This window comes from Berghia stephanieae, chromosome 4, assembly GCF_034508935.2.
Source record: "Berghia stephanieae isolate SIO BIC M18660-M18661 chromosome 4, UCSD_Bste_1.3, whole genome shotgun sequence".
NCBI classification, from domain to species: Eukaryota; Metazoa; Mollusca; class Gastropoda; order Nudibranchia; family Aeolidiidae; genus Berghia; species Berghia stephanieae.
Window position 1 is genome coordinate 56,378,707 of NC_088363.1, and position 26,553 is coordinate 56,405,259.

Sequence of the window (26,553 nt, forward strand, 5' to 3'; positions counted from 1 at the left end):
TAGTTACCTAGGAATATACATAGGACAAAAATAGATTCCAACTGTAATCCTTCAATGTGCTCATCCTGAAACCACCAATTGTCTAAAACAGATGCGTGCACTGAAATGCTTTTAAAAGCATACACTTCGAGGTTTCAGATACCCTTATTCAGGGAAGCAATTTATTCAGGGAAAACATCTCTAAAATTTCCCTGTCTCCCTCACGACAATAAATTCAAGCAAGAGGCTGGGATCGATCTATATCAAGACAGGCAGACAGACAGAGAAAAGACAGGAGTATTGAAGGATAGAGGGGACAATGACACCGATAGCTAACCACATGAAAGAGGAAGAGGATGATGATGATGATGATGATGACAACACAACAATGGACCATGATGATGATGACAACAATGGATGATGATAATGGATGATGATGATGATGATGATGATGATGATGATGATGACAATGAAAATGAAGAAATGGATAAGGGGTAAAACAAAACGACAGGACATCTAGGTAGTCATGCGGCTTCAGCCAAAATAAAACAGGAATAAACAACATAGAAATGGCATCATGAAGCTACAACACCACTGAAAATATCGATCAACTATAATACATATAAACGATCTCACTTATAATGGACAAGATCGATTAAAAATAATATATTGTATCATACAATGAAAATCCTTGGAGTTCCAAATTAAAGCATCAGTATCAGCAATTCTTAAAATATTCTCAATAATTTAAAGCAATAATAAAAGTTTAAAAAATGGATTTCTTTGGTATAAGTTACTAGTAATCACAAAATCATTGTAACATATCTGTATAAAACGGGGGTAAAAATAAAATCATAAAAACAAAACCAGGGCAAGGGGAAGAAGACTGGACAACAAACAAACATGTGTTTACAATTTAATACTATTATTATTTTGTTACGTTTTTGAAAAAAAAAAAAAGGGCTGCTTTGTCTGAAACAGTTGGAAAGGGTTGGGGGATAATTTTACTGGTAGACTAACTTCTTAAATTAATGACATAAAACAGTAAGGTGAATGTTTCTTTACATGACAACGTTACTAATTTACTTGTGCCAGATGTGAACAGAGCCAATAATCATGCTTACTGGTGCGGTGATTGAACATTTTGATCGTGAAAACATCTTTTCCGCTTTCATATTTTCTCAGTCTATTCACGTTGGGAAGGGAGTGTATTACAACTCTACAATCTATTACATCACTTTTCATAACAATGGATGTGCTTGAATTTCGATTCATTATACACTCATCTATAATATTATCTATCTTTGACCCACATATTCAATTTTTTTAACAGATATGAAACTTCTTATGGTTTTATAAAATTTACACTGAATATTCATTCGCCCCCCCCCCCCCCCCCTTTTTTTTTTACATTCAAAGATATAACTAAATATCAACTTTCATGTATAAAAAAAAAATTAATTACGTCATAAACTGACAATAGACTTTAAACCTTAATATTCCATCGAAAAATGAGTTGCATCTCTTTTTACATTATGTGACTATCTGTCTAAAAACGGTATTCTATCGAGGTGGACTGCAGCTTAATGTTCAATTTAAATTGAAATCAAAATTCCATTTTAAGCTTAACTTACAAAATTTCAATTGAAATAAATGCCATCATCAATAACTAAATTTTCTTCCTATAGTTCATTCCAACAATACAGTTTTGCACCAATGGGTCACATATTACTGTCATCTGCATTTTTTGCCAAATTGGGACCTAAAATTTGCCAAAATTTGCCCCAAAAAACCCCAGAATTTGCCAAGAAATTTGCCAAAAAGACCAAAATTTGCCAAAAGAATTTGCCGCACTTTGGGTCCTTATTTGAAGATTTTTTGACGAAACGATCCATGACTGAAGTTGGCAGTGTAAGTGACTCGATTTATTTGATTTGAGAAATGAAATGAATGTGAATAGCGTTGTTACAAAGATTTTAAAGGATCATTATCCGTAGAGAGTAGCTTCCCTTGGTTTGGGCCCAGGCAAAGCTGCAACATTTCTCAAGTTTCGCATTTATTTTTCGTTATTTTGTTTTCGCTTCTTTTTCTCCCCAAAATTTGCCACGCGATTTGCCAATTTTCCCAAAATTTGCCACGATTGACCAATTTTGGGAAATTTGCCCAAATTTGCAGATCGCCCTGATATTTGCGGTCGCAAATTGTCATTTGCGGCCACAAAAAATGCAGATGACAGATATTACAAACCAAAAAAAACAACAAAAAAAACAATTAATAAAAAACAAAAACAAAGTGACATAAAATGACAAAACAACACAAAAGCAAGTAGGGATGCAAAGTTCACCTTTCAGGAAACACCTGTTTACTTGCAATGTTATGAAATTTTAAGTCGTCTCGAACATGAAGTCCACAGAGATGATATGTATATAAAGGGATCATCGCTTAATTAACTACACTCCTGCATGCATACACACCAAAATATATTGTTTTGTTATATTTTTTATGTACCAACTTAAAGAATAGGCAAGAACAATAAAAGTGTTAACGAAATCAGTAGGAAGATGCACTAAAATGAGACACACCGAGACATTTTCACAAGTGTAACAATATCAAATATAGAATCAATAAATTGTCCTTAAGTTATGAATATCAAATACTTTGACCTTGTACTGTGTGATAACATTGATCATCAAAATTACATAATAATAATCATCATCATTATAATTTGTTGGATTTACACTGATTTCATATAACGACATCATAATTCCAAAAAAAATAATCTTTGGTTATCAATGGTAATAATATACAACAATGCTCAACTCTGTTCATGACAGTGAGACAAAAACAAGAGAAAGAGAGAAAAAAAATTTTCAAATACAAAAGCATAAAATGTACAAAATGGCAATTCTATAAATATGAATATGCTGTGATGGCCTCTGGATGATATATTTGGATGTTTGTTTTGTTTTGTTTTTAAGGGTTTTACGGCGCTTGCAACACATTTAGGTTATATCAGCGCCAGTAAAAAGGAAGAAAATGGGATAGTAAAAAGTTCTAGAATTACAATTAAAGCACCCAAGAAAAAGTAAGACAAAGGGGAATTGAGAACAAATAGGGATCAGATGTAGATTCCAAGAGCATACCACCAATGTACTTAGTTTGAAATCACCTACAAGTCTCATCCAGACACAAGCATAAAATCCAACAAAGAGGAACACACTCAAATGCTTACATTATACATTCAAAATAAAAATAATAATATATAACAGAGAGATGATTTACAAGGAAAAAAATATCATCTCCCAAAACAATAAATGCATTTGACTGTTTCCCTCCCAGCTAGGATTCCGGCCAGTGCCAGGACAAAACCAAGTAATCCCATTCCGAGACAAAGACAGAAAGCATGTTGGATAACAGATATAAGGGGATACAAGACACAGTATGTACCTCCCTGCCCGCTATGGGAGGTCAGGATCCCCACCCAGATATATTTGGATGAAATTAATACGAAATCAAACTACTGAAAATACAATACATACAATAAACACACACGTTATTGATACAGATTTCTAAGGATTTCCGAATTCATATTGATTTTTGCAATGTTAATATAATTAACCAGCAAATGTGATATATTTCAGGCCTTGATTATTTTTGGTTAGTTGTTAGGACTTAAAATGACTAAACTTTTAGGTCATATCATCACTGAGAGAAAAAAAAAAAAAAAGAAAGGAAAATGATGGAATAATAAAAAAAAAAGATAGGTATTATGGATTAAGAGTAATCGAGGTGGAAAATCAAGACTAAGGGTCAGGTTTAAAACTGGTAGAGAACCCAAGCAATCAGTCTGTATGCTTAGTCTGTTGTACCATTTAAATTGTAATAAAACCACAAATAGCCTAAATCGTTTATTTTGGATAGATATTAATTCAACAATTTAGGTTTTCAAAACATATTTGATGACTAGTGGGCTTTCTCTTTATCTCCTGCAAAGATTATTACGTTTATTATCTTATTTATTTTATATTTATTTTGAAAGTACAAAATAAGATACACGGTGAATGGGATGAGACGTACACTATATAAATACATGCTTATAATATTATATATATACATCCATGATAAATATTCAATCTGATCACACAAAAATACAGTACTTTTATTTTCTAAGTTATAGAAATGCATGACATGAGAAACAACAATAAATTTGACTAAAACACAATATTAACATGCCACAGTAAGTGAAATAGTAATACTCTTGACAAGTGATTGTCTTGTGTAGATTTCTTTGGTTCTCCAGTAAAGTGTCAACATGAGAGGTATAAGTGCCTCAATAAAAATGGCGCTCTGTATAGAACAATTGTAATAATATAAACATTAATAATATTTTCTATTTTTTAAAAAATAAATTGTCTCAACATGGAGACAGTGAAAACAGCACCTGTGGAAGCAAGAAGAGAGTAGGGCTTGCTAAAAAAAAACATGGGATTTCATTAATCAAGCACCGCAAACTAACGAAAAGCAATTATATTTGATAACTCAAATGAGGTAACATCACAAACAATAAACAATGTATTTCTGTATTATTTTCTCACATAGCACTTCATTAGCACCCAGTTTTTAAAATTTAAACTGAATAATTTATTTTTTAAACATTTTATAAGAATCTTATATAAAACAATAAAATCAATAATTTTCTTTGGTTTCAATAAAGCTCATTAGAACAAAAACAAAAACAAAAATATTATTAACTACATCCTTGGCATTGTTTATAACCACCTGTAATATAAAAGATAGTTCATCTGATTCACACCCCGCTTTTATGAATCTCGAGGAAATTGAAAAAAAAATCCCTTACAGGAGGAGTTGGAATCTACTCTAAAATTTTGTATTAATTAAATCAAAATGTCACAGCGGTCAATAAGTTTAAGGACAGAATCTATCAAACTGAAGCAGTTTAACTTGGATATCATTCTCTGATAAGATCATCAAAAGAGAGCCTTTGTGCATCTACATATGAGCTCCAGTGTCTTTGGGAAGCTGAGATACAGATCTCTTTATGGAAAGCCCTCAAAACATTCAGCAAAACGTTCTTTCATCTCTAGAGGGCGTGCAAACTACTTCGATGTGGTCCTATGAAATGGGACACAAAAAAATGTGTTTTTAAAATTTGTAAAAGGTGCTTGATTTATCATCTTTGCTTTGTTTTATCAGACCTTTTTAGCTGTACTTCTCTCCATCCAAATTTCTGTGACTATGATCATAACCCTTTTTTTTCAGGTCAGGATGCAGTAAACTCAATCCTAAAACTAATTGACTACCATAAAAGAACAGTTTTAAGCTACAGTTCGTAATTTGTAATCAAAACTTGCATTTAAAGATTACAAAATCTATCATAAAGTGCAAAATAAACTAAAGTATTAATTTGGAAACCTAAAAAAAACAACAACAAAAAGGGGAATTTATGAAAGCAACAATGGGAGTGCCATTTATTATCCATTGTCAACGGGTCCCATACAACAGTCAGGTGCTAATGCTCATCCCTAACTCTAAATTGCATAACACAAAACATCTACAATTGAGTTTACGGTGTATTTCTATGTAATCAAACCAGAGATGGAAGCACTGAATTGTTACTTAGATCATCACATGGGGGGAATCTAGATGTTACAGGCTGAGAGGGACGACCACAAGTTCTCAAATCTTCTATCAGTTGAATATTTTTGTTTTAATTTGTAGCACTAAAGAAATAAAACATATCAAGTTACTATTCTCATTTTATATTTTATTAACTAGGACTGATCTGTTTAAAAAATATCATTTCTAGGTGATAAAAAACTGCAACTTTACAGGAAAAAAATACAGGCAATCATTAGTATTGTTTACGCTTACAACAGATATTTTTTGGAAAAATGGTATATAGATTTGAGAGTATCGAATGAATTAGAAGAACCCAAAGCTACAATGAGATAGTTGAAACAGGAAACAAGTAAGGTGATCATGATAAGAATTTAAAAAATACAGCACTAAAATGTAAGAAAGTTTGTAGTCAGGCAGTGGATGCTGTTTAGGAAGTTAGAACAATATCAATATCACGGTACCGTACAACACATTACAGAGAATCTTTGGTTAATTTATGGGAAGAAAGGGTAGTTGTTAAAACACTGTTGCATATGACAATAATTCAAACGTAATAGTTTCCTGAAGTAAAATATTTTAAAAAATCAGCTTAGAAGACTTTTTCTATATTTCTTGACACAAATTCTTTTTTTTTTTTTTTAAAAGAGAAAACCCACAAAACTTTTTATTGATTTTGCTTTTCTCTAAAAGGATGCTAGGTGTGTATTCTCGCAGGCACCTAATTTCTGACTTTGACATTTATTCTAATAACATTAAGGCAGTAATAATAGTCACAAGCCCGTGGATTTGTAAAATGACAATTCAACAATAATTTTGATTAAAAAGGCAATTAGACTTAAAGCTCGTCAATTTATTCAAACAATTTCAAACCGCAACAATCATCCTATTCTGCACTTCTGGTGCCATCTTTTAGAACCAACTTTCACAAGTAAGTTCTAGAAGAACTAAATTTTAATTTAAACTTTATCTCACGCAATACATTCATCACAGTGCCAAATCTAAAACAGGACAAACCATTCTTTTGCTCTCCGATGATGATTTATATCCTAATAATTCTGAACATGAGGTACAAAATATGCATTTCCCGTCATTTTGATTTTTTTGGTATGGCTTTAAGTTTAGGTGATAACAACCAGTGCAATGTATGTATTCAGTCATAGATTACAATGAAGTAGGTTGCAAATACGACAGCAATTTAAATGACTAAACTAATTGATTAGTCAATAGAACAATAATAATAATAAATAAATAATAAATCAATAAATTTTAAAATATATATATAACAATAATGATAATGATAATAATAATAATAATAATAATAATAATAATAATAATAATAATAATAATAATAATAATAATAATAATATAATAATATAATACTAATAATAATAATAATAATAATAATAATAATAATAATAATAATAATAATAATAATAATAATAAGTAAACAAGTTATTTTACAGCTGGCAAGGCCAGGAGGCATATTGGAAAACTTGATTAGGCTTTGGTATCAGACTCTAGGCTGTCTTTGGGTTGGGCACTATCGCTTTTATAAAGATAATGTTATAAGATAACTCGGGGCAGCTTTGTACATTGTTATAAATGCATTTGATTGTAACAAATTAATTTACAAATCACATACAAATCCCTCAAATGAGAACTGTTTGGATAACTTTTGATTTCATAGGCCATACAATAACCAATTTAGTCTTTGATAGAAATATTAGCATCATCTAATTAATATACCTGTTGAATGGAAGGTGGTTTAATGTTATATACTTTAACAATACATTCATATGTAGTATTGAGTTGCTTTCTGGATTTGACAAGATACCGTACAAGATAGCTCTTTTAAGGAACACTCAATGATTAAGAGAAATGATAACTATTGATGGGGATGCACGACTGCATCTTGACCTCTGTTACATGATTGACAATGAATTCATGTTTTTCAAGTTGATAAAATCATCTTTGGTTTGTTAATTTTTCATGATACTTTATGACCTGAGTATTAAAAAATATCGATCAAACATTAAACCAAAGATAAGACATTTTGCCTTTAAGGAACAATTGAATGGTTGATGGTTGATGGTTGCCACGGACATTTTACAGAAAATATGGTTCACTAATTGCAAGATCACTGAGACAATCAACATGGTTTACAGGTCTATACTTAAAGTCAAGGTCGATGCCATGATCCATTTGACAAGACTACTAAATACATTACAATAAGTGAGTTACAACTGTCATATATATCGTGATTTTCTTCATTCCGTTTAAGTTGTTCAAACTTCGGTGAAAGTTTTGTGAAGTACACACAAAACAGTAATCTTTTTCTATATGCTACCACAGATAGCCCATGGATAAAAATAGTCAAAAGAGGTTGTGTTGATCAGCTAGTGTCAAGGTCACATAAAAAGTATAGTCTCTATTCATTTTTGGCTACAAGTTAAAGTAGTTATCTTTTTTCACTTAATAAAGGTTATATGGTTCAGTTATTGATAGAGCTATACTCTCTCTTGATTTTGAGTGCACAACCAAAAGACTTTTCTTACCATTCAGGTATGAAATCAGTTGTAATCATTACTATTTGGTTTTCAGGAAAATGGCAATGGTAGTAATCCTATTCAGCACCTTTTGTCTAAGCCTCAAAGAGCAATACCTACTTAATGAGCTCAAAGTCCTCAACAAATGTGCGATGCCAACAACACTTTATGTGTATGAGACAGGATGCTTGTAAGGTGTTATTACAAGATCAAAATAACTTGTAAATAACAACTCCTAAGAAATGATTCAAATTACACTTACCAAGACAGTCTATTATCGAATTTTCCTTCGACTTTCAAAACGTTTGGTATTGACCTCAAAAGTTAATTTTTAAAACACATAAAAACTATACATCTTTGATCAAATATGATACTATAGTCTGATACATATAAAAGAACAATAATCAACCATTGTAATCTAAAACGATAACATAATCTTTTAAAAACGACACTCCTTCATAGCAAATGAATATCAGCTGATGAAGGAAATAATTTAAACTTCAAAATCTAGATGAACACATTAAAATGTGTTTATTTCTAAGGGTTTTACACTTCCAGCGTTGGTAAGAAGGGAGATGATGGAAAATTAATCTAAAGTTATAAGCTTATAGGTAAAAAAAATGGAGACTAGTTCAAACAGGGAAGAGAAGTGGATTCCAAAAGCAACCCGTGTGTATCCAGCATAATACCATCATAAACTCCCATCCAGATATCACCATATGATCCTTTTTCAGATTTACACAGAACAAACTTTCGAGAGCAATTCTACAATGAAAAGCACTTATCATTCTAGATCACTTGATGTCTGATTATAAAAGTTAGAGCTTGAATCAATAAATAAAATATTGATGATTCTGACTTTATCTTTAAGTCACAAATGCTTTCCTTATCACCTGGTAAAGTGTTTTTTAAAAAAGGAAAAGAAAAAAAGAAATACAAATTGTGATAAAACACATAAAATGCATTGATAAATATACATGGCTGAAATCACATTAAAAAAAAAAAGTTATATAAATTTATATTATATATTTTAAATGAATCTGAAAATTAAAGCTTCACAGGATTTTTATTGATGGACTAGGTCACTCATTGTAAGTTAACACCTTGCCCAGGTGTCTCCTTTACATAAAAAAAATAAAGGAAAAAGCATTATATGCTTTAAAATGAATGGGGAGTAGAGACATGGTTATAAATAAAACATGGAGTTAATAAATTATATAAAACAGAGCATGATTCCTCTTGGTAATCATGAGGTGAACATAATATCCAGATCTTTGGGAGAAGTCACATTAATATATTATATTAGCTTAAACAATTGTCCATTTAATTAAATTGAAGCCAAATCACCTTTGTTAATCACGACTTGTCCTCGAAAACTTAACTACTATTTTTCAATGTAGTTGATAAAATTTGTGAATTGTATGAAACAAAAATCCAGACCAAGAACATTCCTTATCTTGCTCTGCGCTGTCTTGGTAGTGACTTCCACAACTGAAATCTAACCAGGCATGCTTCTAGCTGCAGCTCATTGTGCAGTGAAAAATTGTGGAACAATTTTCATTTCTAATTCACTTGATCTTTGTGAGAAAAACGGGGTTGTGTAGATTACAAATGCTGATATCAATGACACTTTAATAAACCTTCTAACAAAATTGCAAGAGGTAAAAAAGTGCTATTACATATTACAGAAAAATAAGATCTGAACTTGAAGCCTTAGAAATCAGGCAAATTTGCACGATTTGAAAGGGAAGCAAGAATGAAAGATTAAGAGTATGGAACTGATTAAAATCTAATCAGTGTGCCGATTTCAGCATGTTGGACAATAAAGTGTAATCCCTTGAAAAAGTATCATCGCTGCTTTTGGATAAATCAGTAACAAGCCCACCGTTATGGGTTGAAGATGATTTTGATTCCAAATTGCTGCTATTGTTACACGACATTGACGGGACTACAGGTATAGTTAAGACAGGGTCCGTCATTTTCCGGACCAAGGGCAAGACACAGCTACCCATGGCTGCTGCTACTGCTGCCTCATCTCTCTTGTTGCCTCCAAGTGTAGGTGAGGAGGAAGTGTTGCAGCCGGGATGATTGCGTTGATGTTTGGGGAGAATGGAAGATGCTGGAGACCTTGGTGAGGAGTTGGTCGATGATGATGGATTGGAAGATGGCTGATGAGTATTAGATGATGACAATGATGTCACAGATGAAGATGTTGGATCTAGAAGAAAATTTGGAAGGTGATGGGGAGAGTGAGTAAGAGGGATGTGTGAAACTTTTGAACTTATATCACTGGCACTTGATAACAATGTCTCCTTCCTGGAATAATTGAGAACGCCTGACAATTCCTCTGCCTCAAGCCTGGCCATTTTACTGGGAGTAAGGGAAGAAGTGGCTGCATCATTGTCCCTTTCCTCTGACGGTGACACAGCTTTGACTCTTTTACAGGAAGAGGAGCCAGTGTTGTGAAGATTATTGTTGTGTTCAGAGCTGATAGCACCAGAATTATCCCCATCCTGATCAACATCATCCCCACGCTTGACAGAACTGGAGACAAAACAATCAGCAGCATTTCTACCTCCAGCTCCTTGATCTCTGTTATTATTACAAACACCTTCACCACTAGTGGAAGAGTTGGCCTCTAAGACTAGGATTTTGGTAGCGCTATCACAATCAGTGTTGGATTTCAAGTTAGTCTGGGCAATGCGTAGTAAATCCGCCTCATTACGAACCACCCAGCGTAGCTTCCCAACAGACATTATCTCAATTTCTTGGTCACCGAACAAAAGAATATTTTTCTCATATTTTGGTTTTGCATTACAAGAGACTGCTGCTTTAGAGGATAGTGCATCACCACAGGACGAGGGTTGTAGACTATTTCTGGCTGGAATTAAATCTTTGTCAATTTTATGATCTGCAACATTTCCTTTTTCAGTTCTCACTATTGATTTATCTCCCAAAGGACGGCTATGGTGGGTTTTGGAAGATCTATTGCTTACTGACCTAGAACTTCTTTTGGGGGAATCCTTTCGATGGCTTTGATGATGTTGCTGTGATTCAACAGGACTATTGGAGTTGATATGTTGTTTTGACTTGTGGCCTGTCACCAGTTGTCTTTCCGAACTATTTTCCCTAACATCTTTATTTCTTTCTTTGGGGGATGAGTAAGATTCAGAAAAAGAAACTTCTGATTTATTTTTATTTTCTTTGCTGGAAGCTGACAAGTCTAAAGGAGTTGGAACATTAGCATTGGCAGCAGCCGCTGCAGCAGCAACTGCAACTGCTCCAGCCCCACTCCAAAGTGGTTGTAAAGGAAAATAGCTCATCATGAATGGTTGAGATCCCAGCACTGGGTTTGGAAACCGAGTGTTGGCCATAACTGCTGCTGCAGCAGTGAGACCACGGTCTGGAAGGTTGTAATCATAGACTGGAGGTATAAGAGGGAGAGGGAGTCCACCAAACATACCTGATGATGATGATGATGATGATGACGACGACGATGACGAAGATGATGATGATGGGTTACTTGCAGTTGGAGGATGTGCATTGATGGCAGTAGAGGTTGACGATGATGACAATGATAATGACGATGATGCTATTGACAATGAAGTGTTATTAGATCTAGTAAGATTAGAAGTAGTGGCAGTGTTAGCCACAAGCATGGAAGGTTTGTGATTATTTGAGGCAAGAGAAAGGCGGCCCGGAGAAGAAGATAATAGAGCTGATTCTTGGTTGGACATGTTATGACTGAGGGTTGGGCTAATAGAGACAGATGATATTGATGATGATATTGCAGAAGTCTCCAAGGGTTTTTTCCCACGACGCTTTGTATGAGACTGTTGCAGTTGGTGTAGACTTTGTTGTTGATGAGAATTCATTACATGTATGGCTGGTTGTGCACTATTACTGGACATGGCAGGAGATGACAAGGAAGGGGCTGATGATGTTGAGGTTGATAACGATAATAAAGCTGATGACAGGGGTGATGCTGCAAGTAATGCAGGTGCTGCAGAATTGTTTGTTTGTGGAGAAAGCGACTTGGCAATCAGGCTATTCTGCTCACAAGATGAGACAGATGACTGTGAATGAGTAGAACTTGCAATTGCTATGGAGACCACACAATTAGAAGTGCCATCTGCTGAAACACTCTTGCTGTCATTACTCTTAGGGTCATCGTTGTCGGTTGGTCCAGGAGGAGATAACCAAGATGAACTGGGGTCGGAGAGCCTTGGAGACATGTTGAAGAGTGCTGTATCCTTTCCAGATTTACCAATATTGATATCAGCATTATTGAGAGATTTACTGAGAGAGTGGGACACAGATGAAAGTAAGGAGGAGGCCGACATATCATTTATCATTGTGGGATGAGGTGAGAGGCCCTGAGACAAATTGGAAATCACATCATTCAGGGAGAGGCGGGCAGATGTGTCAGCTTTATTTTTCTTTCCTAATGGACTATCACTTTTAACATTATTACCATTGGTATTATTGTTACAACTACTAACAACGACAGTGCCAATTTCGTCAGGTTTCATATTGGTAACACTAGTTGTATTGAGGTGAGGGGAAGCACAGTTACTGTTGTCATTTTCTTTGGTGGTAAAAATGTTGTCATCTTTATCTTTCTTATCAAGACTCAACACCAGAATACAATCTTCTGAATTTACTGGCAGCTCCTGCTTCACAACAATACTTGAAGAATTATCTGAATCTTGTAGTATGACATCACAGCTTCCATTTTCTACAATTTTATCATTCATGTTAAGTAATAGGCTGCTCTTATCCTCAGCAGAGTCAGAAATGACAACAGCAGCAGCAGCTTCATGTCTTGCAGACTCTGATTTTGATGGGGATGAGGACGATGAAGATGAGGAGAAGGATGAATGTAAACTTAAGTCAAGGCTAGAAGACTGTTGATCACCACTGTCATTCTTTGAAGTGGATGCCTCTTGATGTGAAATATCTATCATGATGGGGAATGAAGAGACTTCTGTTGCTACAAGTGCAGTTTCAGGTTTGACAAATGATTTACAAGAAGGATCTACCGCTTTCTCCACAGGTTCTGACAACTTGTCACTACTGCATGATAAATCCTGTCCACTGGCAACAGGTGTGTCTGGTTTGGATCTGCGACCACTGTTGTGGTGAGTGGCAGGAGATGACGGTGACTGTTGATTACTACTTCCATCTCCATCTCCAACAGAGGTAACATGTGGCATGGTGGCAATGAAGTGTTTCATAGCCTCAGCATCCAGACCTAGGTCATCCACCTATCAGGAAAGAAATAAAAATAAAACTTTTGATTTATTTAATTCACAATCTTATTTATTTATTTTTAATTACTATTCTTTCCCCTATAAAACTGGATGGAAGCGCACACAGCCGATCAAAAGTATGTTGTTACAACTCGAATAGGGACAACATGCATCAAAACCACAGTATATAAATAGGGCATAGTCGGTGTTGTCTACAAGGGGAAAGAATGAACTCTCCAAAATTCTCATTAAAACACCGACAGTGATCTATCAACAAGGATTTTCTACCATTCTTTGAGTAAAATACTCTTCTGTCTGCCGAGATACCAAGAAATTCATCCTATTGTGCACCACTAATGAAGGAGGGAAAGCTACTATTATCTTGTTTCACCTTAAACGAAGAAGAAAAATACAATCTTTTTTTAAAAATCTATTCCCGGCCAAACCTTTACCAGCATAGAAAACATATGACAGCTGAGGTTATGCAATTTCTACACATCAGTCGTGAGGTTTGATAGATGATCAATTCAGGCAGTGTTATTTAAATTAGACCGAGATCAATACGATGTTATAGAAATAGATAAGTCTGTTACAGAAATAAGCAGTCAGTATAAAAAAGTATCTTACATTGCTTATCAGAGTAGTAAAGGCTCATTCATATGCCCATTAAGGTGGCCAGCTGTTCCTCTCTAGCCCATCTACAAAGCATTTGGCAATATTTAACTGTACCAAGGTTAGTGATTGAAATAGGGCTACATATAAATATGAAGACCTTTTAGGTGCCTTAAAATTATTTTTTTTACATAAGGCTTACTTCAAGCCCTAATGTAACAACATCCATTGAGATGGAGGAAAATAGCATCCTTTATACTCTTTTGTTTTTTTTTTTAAACCAAGAAAAAACAGAATGTATGAATTTGAAACATTGATGTCCAAGAGATGCAAATTTTAATAGTAAATACAGTCATTCAAAGATAACAATGGGAGTAAAATAAAAAAGCATTGAGGTGATCTTTCTCCCTTAGTTACATCAGCTACAATAATATTATTCTATATTATCATTCTGCAGGTTTAAGTAGTAATCAAAATTATTGAGAAAAAGTAGATCATTTGTGAATTAATAAAACAGTACATCAACATTAATCCACCCTCTTATTAATAAACAAATATTTAAATAACATAATCATTAAATAACCAAAATAAGTTCATATAAACAATGACGCCAAATGAATTAGCTAGAACAAATAATGGTCTTGTGCATTACACTAAGAATTTGATAGGGTGCTAGGAAATTGGGCAATTAATACTATTTAATGTTCATTATCACAAAAGCATTTTTGAGAGAAGCAATGATTACAAAACTTTGATTTTTTTTAAACAAACCAAAATAAAAAAGACGTATTTAAAATATAAAACTAAAACACATCAAGGGCAAGTGTTTCAAAACCCTTGATTCATGTCCACAAAAAAACAGAAAATAAATTATCATCGCTGCTCTTTCCAACTTTGGCTTCGAATTTCTTTTCTTACCTCATCACCTTCACCATCAATCCCTCCCCTCCTGTTTAGGGTCAAGGTTTTGTCCCTGATGATCCTGTTGATGGAAGAAATACTGGGAATGTTCCTGTCACTGCAGACACTGTCTTGAAGCAGTCTGTAATAAAGAATGATGAATTAAAGATTTCTTTATAGCATGTCAGATATGAGAAACATTAGTCTTCGAGATAGGCCATTTCATGAATTTTTAATTTGTTAAAACAGAGAGAGAGAGAGAGAGAGAGAGAGAGAGAGAGAGAGAGAGAGAGAGAGAGAGAGAGAGAAGAGAGAAAGAGAGAGAGAAGAGAGAAAAGAGAGAGAGAGAGAGAGAGAGAGAGAGAGAGAGAGAGAGAGAGAGAGAGAGAGAGAGAGAGAGAGAGAAATTTCAAGTGTAGAACAAAAAAAGTATGCAGCCGCCACATAATATATCAATATGAGAGAGAGGTGGGCAATCAATTGCTCTAGAGTCGGGTTGTCTAGCCAATCCAAAAAGTGGTTCAAATCTCAGTGATTATCATTTACCTCTACTTTTAACTTTCCAAAGCCCAAAAAAATTTCAATGAGCCAGCAATTAGGCTATGGGCAATTTTGTGCTATGAAACAAGAGAAATATATAAACAGATAAAGGCGGACTTGTTCCCACCTTCAGAGCATTTATAAAGAACTTCACACACTCAGTCAGAATTAAAGCTAACTTCCTTCGTTGAAAAAAAAATTCAGTCATCTGTGATTTCCATGGAAAAGAACAAAAAATGATACCAAAATACATTGACGAAAATATTTCTTAATTAGTGTTCATATCTATGAGAAGTTTTTGCTGATTTCAATGAAGCAAGGTAATTTTACCCATAAGAGTTAGACTAGACAATATAAAATTTCGCTCATGATATTCAGTGGAATAAAAACTATACTTTTGTCGTATTTCCCAGGCAAACATCTGTGGATTATCCAACTTGTACTGTTTGACCATACTGACAACATCTGGTGTGGTCACTTTTGGTTTGCTGCCACCTATCTGACCAGGGTTGATACTGCCAGTCTTTCGATACCTGCAAAGAAAAATTTATCAAGGATATTATTAAATGAATAGCCAACATCAAATATTTTTTTAATGCTTAGATCACGAACGATAAGAACAACAACAAAACAACAACAAAATACATAATTTGTCTAGCACTTACCATACAAAAGCATATCTCTAAATAGGGATGGACATATAACAGATGTTTGATGATTTGAAGTTACAGCTATTTTATGCTTAAACTGATTTTCACAAAGTTGTTTTGAATTCGACATCACTAACATCAATATATTATAACAAAACCAATTTCTTACAGCTCTTGGATTTGTTTTTTGTTTTTTTGTTACTTTTTTTTAAAAAATATTTTTAAATGTTATTTATTCCTATAACAATGCAAAACATTACCTGTTGAGTATTTTACTGACACATCCATGAGAAACCTGTAACTGACGGCTAATTTCACATGGCCTGATGCCCTGCAGTGCCAGCTGTAGGATCTGGACACGAAGATGTTCAGGCAAGGGGCGGCCATTAGTGAACTCTCTACCATATTGGTTAATATTGCGACCTCCTACAAAAACAAACAAACAAACAAAAAGAACCAGGATAATTATCAAAATGTTAATTAAAAAGGCAAAATTTTAAAACATTTAATAAATCATTCCTCATGTAATAGATTTTACCTTATTTATAAGGTTAATACATAATGCTAATGATTCTGTTCTTTAGAATTTCTTGAATATGGAAGAACATGTTGATTGATGAGGACAACAAACTGCACACAATTTTGTAAGATTACTGATTTCCATGATTGAACAAAATCATGTTCATGCAATAAGCTAAAAAAAAACATGTACTAATCTGATAAATGTGTGGCATTGTATTTATCTGATGCTAGATCTCAAGGGATTGAAACAAGTGTCAATTACATTTTAAAATGTGCCTATCAGAATATTTCTGTCATTTCCTTTTGTTTTTTTTGTTTTTGTTTTTTTTTTTGATCAAATGTGACCGCTCGTCCCAGACTGGTGTTATGCTGGGATGGTTTAGATGTTGAGAAATTGAGTTTTTAATCAGAAATATGAGATACTTTACTGTGCAGAAGGAATATGGTTTCTTAAAGTGCTGAAAACTAAAATTTCAAATTTCTGATAGTTTTTAATCTAAATTCATTTTCCAACATCTCTCACAACTTGACATGATACCAGATTGAGGAAGTACGCCATATATATATCAAACCATAGCCTGTAAGCGTTTCCACCATTGCCAAAAAGGCTAAATGCAAAAGAGTGAAGAAAATATTTGTAAAATTGTGAGTTAACTTCACTTTCACGAAATATAAATCCTTACCACCAGAGTGGCGTATCCTTGCTTTATTTTTACTTGAGTCAGAGCCATCTTCATCTACAAAGGATCCCTCCTCTAGCTCAAAACTGTCATCACTCCCATCTTCGATGACTCCTCCCCCTCCTCCTACACATCCAGTTACCCTCTCTTCATCTTTTTTCCCAGCCTCTAGCCTCTCGCCACCATCTCCACCAATGACAGAATCTTTTTCTTTTGCATTTTCAGTCTGAAAGAATAAACAAATCAAAATCTATTGATGAACACCACTTGTATCATTGATTTACTGTAGATTTTGCAAAGTGGAGGTGGAAAGCTATTGAAATGAAACAGTTTTTATTTCAAAACTATTATTAAGCTAACATCTAGCAGAGTAAAATGTCAAAGATCATAGCTCAACTCAGATATAACCTCTATTGGATAAATAAGCAACAACAAAATGTCCTTTGTACATTGTCCGTGTGACTATCCCTTGGTTTAAAAAAATTAAGACAAAAAATAAAAACGCAAAGACAAGGACAACACTAACCATAACATCCCCCCCCCCCCCCCCCCCCACCCACACACACACAGATCTTTTTCCGAACTCCAAGAAACTGAGCATTGCCAATCACACATGATAATATGAAACAAAATTTAATTAATGGACTGATGCTGGTAATATTAAATTATCGAGGTGATGAAATTGTTAGCGCCCATTTCATTTACGACCTTCTATGATCAATACTACAACATATCTCTAGATACTCTTTGCAACATTACATTAGCGGAGAACATTTGCCATTAAATGTTTGACAGATGACTGACTTGACCATCGCCAGCTTCAAGGTAAAAAGAAGGAACTGACTGTCTTTATCCTAACTATTTAATAACATGCTAGAAAATGCACTTGCCGGTCTGTGATGGAAGTGCTGGCAATGCTGTATTTGATTATGTAGAAGGTACAGAGTAATCAAATAAATAAAGACAAACAAATAAACAACATATGAAAAATGCTACCCACTTTAGAACCAGCAACTAAGGCCAGAAGCTGTTGAGTTTGCTGCTGCTGTTGCTGCTGATGCTGATCTTGTTGTTGCTGTTGCAAGAGCTGTTGTTGCACCTGCAGGTAGTGAAGGTAAGGCTGCGGTATCACTAATTGCTGCTGCTGCTGCTGCTGTGGCTGCTGGGGATCTGTGATAATGGTGGGGTGGGTAGACGACAGAAGAGAAGTAGTCTGGTCCATGGGTGACTGTGCTTCATGCTGATTAACTTCCTCTTGGATTACTGATGTCGATGATGTTGATGATGATGATGCTATTGATAATGGTGATGTTGTTGTTGTTGTTGTTGGCACCACTTGTATAGTTTCCTTCTCAACTGCACTAGACATCTGTCACAGAATCCCACTCAAGGAAAATTTCTGAGCTGACGGAGGAAGGAAAATAGATTGTTAAGATATTGACTGACTGTTGAATAATTACGTTGATCCAATACATGTCAATTTTGAGAATAATATCAATGTGTTTAACAGCCTGGTAAGATCTCCTTCAAATATGTTGTTTTGTGGTATGACACTCGTCTTCGGATCGGAAGGTCCTGGGTTTCTGAGCAGTGCATAGTTGAGGCCTTGGAAAAAGCTCTTTATTCGCACTCTCTGATTGTACTCAAGTGTAAAATGAGTACCTGGTTGTTTACAGCGTTGTCTCTGTCAACGGGCGTCATGATTTAATCATGACATAATCGCTGTTTTAGCTCTCTCAGTGAAAACAAATTGGCGTTTATATAGTGCAATATACACTAAACATGCTCACAGCAGTTTACAAGGGGCCCCAAGCCAACAGCAACTCTTAATATATTGTATTATGATACAATTATACTATGACTTCATTGAAAAATAAGGCCTGCATTGCTTTGCTGTAATGGGGCATATGGTGAAACTTTCAGAAGTGTTGTAAGGTTAAAATAAAATCAAACCCTTAAAAATATAAAAGTTAAGAACATCACTGTTGTCAAGATAAGAGGTGCACTTTGTAGTTTGGTAGTGCTATGTTTTACATCCGTCCGCAGCTGTCCGCTGCTGTGCTGCCATGTTAAGCCTTTCTCACTCAATGTCAACAATATATGGCTATTTCAATTTTGCCTTGAAACAGGCCTTAAACATGAATTTAATTTCCAATGGTGATCATTAAACGGAAACAACGACAACAACAACAAGGACAATGATAACGATAACGATAATAATAATAATAATATAATAATAATAATAATATAATAATAAATAATAATAATAATAATAATAATAATAATAATAATAATAATAATAATAATAATAATAATAATAATATGGCCAGTCACTATTAAAAGCGTTGCTAGAATAATCATTTTCTATTAGAAAACATTGCTGCTTTGTCTGATTGTAATCATACATACAAATGCGATGCAGCACTTACCATAGTCACCTCCAATTTAGTGCAGCAGGGCATGGTGATCTTCTCGTGGTGAAAAGGGGGTGATTGGCAAGAGGATGAATGGAACACCAAGATGTCTCGACTGTTAGTGACACTTCAGGAACTGGGAGCTCAAAGCTCCCCTGCGTCAAAGACTCTTCGAAGAATGCTAATCTATGATGTCAGTTCAAAGTTTGATGAACAAGTTGGGAAAGGGCAGCATCAATGGGTTTCTTGGTATTTGTGTCCGACTGTAACAAGTAAAAGAAGTCACAAGTCAAATCCAATACTATGAGCTCACATGAAATTTAATAGTCTATCTTTTTGTTTATTTTCCCCAAAACCGTCTACGCAGATTTTGGATTGGTTTTATATGTATAATATAGAACCAAGAGGTTCCGGATTCAACACCTTAACCATAATCGTCTCGTTTAAAATGTAAAGAGAGCGGATGAAGGGGGGAGGGTGGGGTCTGAATTTATTATAGAAGACAAGCAAATGATCGACCTACTGTTTCATACAGCCTTGAATGTCAAGCTACATTACACGTGCATTAATGTGTTACAGCATTCCCTCTACATTGCGCGCATTAAAAGCGAGAATCAAGAACTTTATCGAAAAATTATTTGATTACAAGGCAAATGGCTATATTATATTCGTTTCATCCATTATTTTTCTTCTCTGTTAGCAACCGTTTGGACTGAACAACTGTTTTCGTGCCCATAGATACATGCAAACGATTCACACTGATCTAGAAGAGAGACAAATCAAACAAACAAACAACGCACATACCGACACAGACGCGACAATTTGGGGAGGCGAGAGAGGGAGAGGAAGAGCGAAGAGGGGAGGAAGGAGAGAGAGAGAGAGAGAGAGAGAGAGAGAGAGCGGGAGAGAGAGAGAGAGAGAGAGAGAGAGAGAGAGCAAATAAGTATATACATCAAAACATAAATATATAAATAAACCAGGCAATCAAATATTTTTTAAAAAGTGATTGAAGTAAGATATGGGTTTTACTGCAGTAGCCACATAAAGCTTTTAAAATAGAAAACAGATCCCATCTAAGTGACTTTGAAGACAAAAAAAAAGAGTGGCGTTGCGAAGACAAAGACAAGATGGACTATAAAATATTCATAAAGGCGCTTCCACGACCAGATAATATTTCTCATCTCCGTTGGAAATTTTTAACTTCTCGGAAAAAAAACATCACTGAAGGGGTGCCTTGTTTTCATGTTTGTCGGTCCGTCTTTGTTTCTTCCCATTAAGTATTAATCACAACCAGATCTAAGCATACACGTTTATCAGTGTAGCATAATGCTATAATAATGCTTTGGGGGGGGGGGGGGGGGGGGGGAGGGACGTGTTGAGTAAAAGGGTGACCCGTAGCACCAATACGGTAAAATGAACTGAATAAGGCGATGAAAATTAAGTAATAAGTTCGTTTCAAAAATAAGAACTAGTATGAAAATGTTCCGTGTTTTTTATGTCACAGAAACAAAACCCACCTTCGTCAATGAAAAACACTAATTTTAACTCAAATTTTATGACTGGAGTATAAAATTCAATTTAAAGCCTCACGCAGAAGCCGACATAAAACCGTTATAAGGCGATTGGTAAACATTGTCTTTTTTCATTTCAATCCCTCTTTTATGTTCGTATGCTAGGATTACTCGCAGTGTGTGGCTCAGCAGAACGGTCTTTGCTTTGGATCCCAAAGGTACCGTGTTTAACGACCCGCTGCGCTGTGTGGCCTAGAGCAAGTCACCTCGCCCAACGCTTTCAAAAACATACATACATACATACATACATACATACATACATACATACATACATACATACATACATACATACATACACACACAGACAGACAGACAAACATTCAAACATACAAACAAACAAACATACATACATACATACATACATACATACATACATACATACATACATACATACATACATACATACATACACACATACATACATACATACATACATACATACATACATACATACATACATACATACATACATACATACATACATAAGAGAGAGAGAGAGAGAGAGAGAGAGAGAGAGAGAGAGAGAGAGAGAGAGAGAGAGAGAGAGAGAGAGAGAGAGAGAGACGCCTTGTGTCGCCTTGTGTATTTACAGACCTTATTATGCTGAAGCGAGTTAAGTCATGTCCACAATTCGAAAATATGTCCCCAAACGGCAGCCTACATACAGCATTAAACAACACTTCCGAGTTTACAAAGTCAAAGTATGTGAAAATGAAAAGAGGGGGTGAAAGAACAGCCCAAAAGTGCAGGATGACATGTCATGTTTAATGAGATCATATGTTATTAAAATAACCGAGGTATTGTGTGGTGTGTGGTGTGTGGTGTGGAGAGAGAGGAGGATGTATGATAGTAGATCGATAGACAGAAGTAGATAGATAGATAGATAGATAGATGATAGATACGATAGATAGAAGATAGATAGATAGATAGATAGATAGATAGATAGATAAATAGATAGATAGATAGATAGATAGATAGATTGATAGGTAGGTAGGTAGGTAGGTAGGTTGGTAGGTAGGTAGGTAGGTAGGTAGGTAGGTAGGTAGGTAGATAAAGAATTTAGAACAAACGGTGTGACAACGATTGAAGATTGACTTGCCCCGAACAAAAGCGTACAGTTTATATATACAATGCTAAGAGTATCCTGCCCAATTCGCTCTGAAGGAAAGGAGAAGAAACAAAAAAGAAGAAAGAAAAAAAAAAAAAGAAAGAAAAGTAAATGAACTATTTCGCCAAGTGTAAAGCAATCAATGGCCGAAAGAGCTAACAGATGAGTATGAAAGTGAAAAATTGTGGAACAGGCGCTCGTGTAACGTAAAAATCTGAAAAGATGTGTATGAAATGGTGCTACAAAGCAGAAGAAATATTCCAGGAAGAAAACGTATAACGTGATTTGTGACACCTTTTTTTCTCCATTGTTTGGCACTTCAGATTTTAACAGATGAGAGAAAAGTTCTAAAAAGAAATTATTTTTTAAAAATAAAACATGAAAAAAACAACAACAAAAAAACAAAACAAACCAAAGCTAGTTTTTTTCGGTTTAACATCTAGAAATGTCGCATTCCTACGAGATCGTGAAAATTGTAACCTCAAAAAAGAAAATTATAAGAGGAAAAGTCAGTTAAGACAATGAAGACGAGGAGGACGACAACAATGACATCAACAACGGAATTATGAAATTAAGCAGTAGCGAAGTTGATGGAACATTTCACGACACAAACAGTCGTTTTCTAAAGACATCGAACCGTACCAATGAAAATACAATGCCAGAGCTTTTTATATTATTAATAATACAAGGATGTCCTTTGCAACTTTTTTTTAAAGCCTGAAAAGTGTTATTGCAAACAACATATTTAATATCAAAACATTTCGTAAAAAACGTCTCTTCATCAAATGGTATCAAACTCACCAATACTGACCAAGATCAAGCAGAAAGATGTTTTAAAAGGGGTCACTGAATAGTATTATTATAATAATAATATTAATGATTATCATCGTCATCATCATTATCATCATCATCATCATCATTATTATTATTATTATTATTATTATTATTACTATTATCATTATTATTATTATTATTATTATTATTATTATTATTATTATTATTATTATTATTATTATTATTATTATTATTATTATTATTATTATTATTATATTATTATTATCATCATTATTATTAAAAGAGACAAAATAAAACTCATAGTAAGAAACGTTGAGGTTATTTACACTCCATAATATATCAAAAGCAGACCCGAGGTCCAGAACTTAATTAATTTAACTACAAATGAACCAAACTACTCCAATATTGGAGTAAAATAAAATGATACGACAGCAAGAAGTTGTTTACAAAGTTGACAACAATACATCTTATACGCAACACCACCTTATACAAAATGTTGTTTTTTGTTTGTTTTTAAGGGTTTTACGGCGCTTGCAACACATTTAGGTTATATCAGCGCCAGTAAAAAGGAAGAAAATGGGATAGTAAAAAGTTATAGAATTACAATTAAAGCACCGAAGAGAAAGTAAGACAAAGGGGAACTGGGAACAAATAGGGATCAGATGTAGATTCCAAGAGCATACCACCAATGTACTTAGTTTGAGATCACCTATAAGTCTCATCCGGACACAAGCACAAAATCCAACAAAGAGGAATAGACTCAAATGCTTACATTATAAATTCAAAATAACAAATAATAATAGTACATTAGGGATGATTTACAAGGAAAAAAATAGCATCTCCCAAAACAATAACTATGCATTTGACTGTTTCCCTCCCGGCTAGGACTCTGGCCAGGGCCAGGACAAAACCAAGTAATCTCATTCCAAGACAAAGACAGAAAGCATGTTGGAAAACAGATATAAGGGGATAGAAGACACAGTATGTACTCCCCTGCCCACTATGGGAAGTCAGGAACCCCACCCAATTATACAATAATAGACGAGATCATAATATTATTAGTAATAATGAAACAAAAATTATAAAGAGAATATGACTTAAATGGATTTTTAAAAATAAGAAATAGAGAACATGGAATTGTTAAGCATTGAGGGATCTGTACATGATCTGGATAGAAATCACCTGAACTTAAAATTAAAGTAATTAATGCAAAACCTGTAAGGTTATTCATTTGGCACTATCATAATATTATACCCTTGCCACGCTATGCACATTTGGTCATGTTTGCTTTAACACAAAATAAATTAAATCAAAATAAAATACTACAATAACTAACTAAATAAAAAGCAGACCAGAATTAAACCGGTTTCTACATCAAATTACAACAATATCTTTACCAAGTCGTGCGTATTTAGTTATACTCACACCAACAAGAAATCAAATCTAATGAAATACAATCAAATAAAAAGAGATAGGATAAAATAAGTAAAATGATACGGGCATAAAATAAATAAAATAAAATAAAATCTTAAAAAAAGAAAAACACACCAGAATTGGTTACTACAGCCCATAACAACGGTGACTTTACCACGCAGTGCGAATATTCATAGTCGAATTGACATGAAATCAAATCAAATCCAATCAAATCAAAGACAGACCAGAATCAACCATGTTACATCACATCGCAACAATCGTTCTCTAACTAATTCACACGGCCTTCTTTTCCACAAATCGATAGGCTAATCTGATTAAATAATATCAACCAGTACGGATAGTTCCTGACACTAATATTAATAAGTAAAAATCCAAACAAGTCAAATTTTACATTCTAAATTAAGGTGTGGGTTCGAATCGCAACCTTCACGGAGGCCAAATTAGAGTCCGGTATCAAACTTAAGTTTTTAGGACATGCTTATAATCGTATTTCTCTATAGCTCTACATATTTTTCAAATTCAATAAAGATTTCATGATATAAATTGTATCGATTTCTTTCCTTTCTTCTTTTTTTCTGACGATTGACGACATCATAACAATTTCTATTTGAATAACACAAAAATGCACTGTTAGTATAATATAAATATATCTAGAGTTTCCTGAGCATGTTTGGATTTTAAGTTCACGGAAAAGGGTCGATTTATTTCCTTTTTCCTTTTTTTTTTTTTCGTCTGATGATTGGCCACCATCATATCAGGGAAAGGAATGACACACACCTAGAACACAACAAGCAGGATCCAATCCATGCCATTCAGCGAAGTAGCCAAGTCACTCTATTCCGCCTCCGAACAGGACACAATAGACTAAGAGGACATATGTTTACAAAGCTAGGTATTGGAACAACCCCTTATTGCCCATGTGGAACCGACCATGAAACCACTTTACATGTGCTTATGGATTGCCCATTATACAACGTGCAACGTTCGAACCACTGGGTCACCCCTACAACACTCAACACAAAGCTCTATGGTGAGGCTGAGGACCTAAAGCGGACCACAGACTTCATAGCAGATATCGGACTGCAGCCATAGATGTCCATCAGAGGAACGAAGAAGAAGAAGAAGAAGATATCAGGGTTGTTTTTTTTTTTAATTCAATTACCAATGTATCTTCTTTCTACTCGAATAAAACAATGTGCTGTCAGTATGATATAAATAATTCTAGTTTTCTGAGTAAGTATGGATTCAAAGTTCACTGAAAAGGGTTCTCCTACTTTGTAGCTAGGTATGTTTTCGTTCGTTTGTCACTGACGCCTTCGCGTCCGATATCCATATCCGGACACCATGCTTGGCACGTTCAAAAAAATATATTCTCAAATATTTGGATAAATCTACCCGTCAGGTGGAACAATAAGTCCCCCTGATCATGAGAAATTTTCACAAATTTTACCTCAACGGTTGGAAAATGGTTTTGTAAAAGATGAGAGTACAATTTCCAACCTACATTATCATGTATTTAATACTAACCGTGGGTTTGACTGACTCGGCTGTTTGGCACGAAGGGTCAAAGGTCTATATGAATACAAATGTTGTTTAAAATTATTTGTTTGGATGTTTGTTGTTTGTGAGGGGGGGGGGGGGGGGGGGGGGATTCTTGAATGTATGCGTTTTACAGACGTCTGCTTCTCTATTTCTATTTATTTGGCCCAGGCGATTGAGTTAAGAATGGTGGACTACATAGTATTGGTCACAAAATTAAAGCTGCTTCAATGATTTGGCAATGGCGTACATATTTAACTTTAGGAATATTGTCTTTTGCTTATCTAGAATCAAGCACTTCCGGAATGATCCATGTCTAAATTTCAGTTTAGTTTAGTTTATTTGTTTTTGTTTTTTTTTGTTGTTGTTGG

The 26,553-nt window shown here is 34.5% G+C and overlaps 1 protein-coding gene across 4 annotated transcripts in view; it reads right to left on the reverse strand.

Moving 5' to 3' along the window:
* Positions 1 to 9,840: 9,840 nt before the first annotated feature.
* The window catches only part of LOC144970872 (uncharacterized), a 101,853-nt gene continuing 85,140 nt past the window's right edge, over positions 9,841 to 26,553 (reverse strand). For all 4 annotated transcript variants that reach the window (XM_078910992.1, XM_078910993.1, XM_078910995.1 and 1 more), the window contains 7 exons: positions 19,751 to 19,998; positions 18,322 to 18,725; positions 17,325 to 17,547; positions 16,380 to 16,545; positions 15,865 to 16,002; positions 14,948 to 15,071; positions 9,841 to 13,432 (listed from right to left, as the gene is read on the reverse strand). In XM_078910992.1, coding sequence (XP_078767118.1) covers positions 9,959 to 13,432; positions 14,948 to 15,071; positions 15,865 to 16,002; positions 16,380 to 16,545; positions 17,325 to 17,547; positions 18,322 to 18,690 — 4,494 coding nt within the window. In that variant the 5' untranslated portion in view covers positions 18,691 to 18,725; positions 19,751 to 19,998 and the 3' untranslated portion in view covers positions 9,841 to 9,958. The remainder of the gene's footprint in view (positions 13,433 to 14,947; positions 15,072 to 15,864; positions 16,003 to 16,379; positions 16,546 to 17,324; positions 17,548 to 18,321; positions 18,726 to 19,750; positions 19,999 to 26,553) is intronic.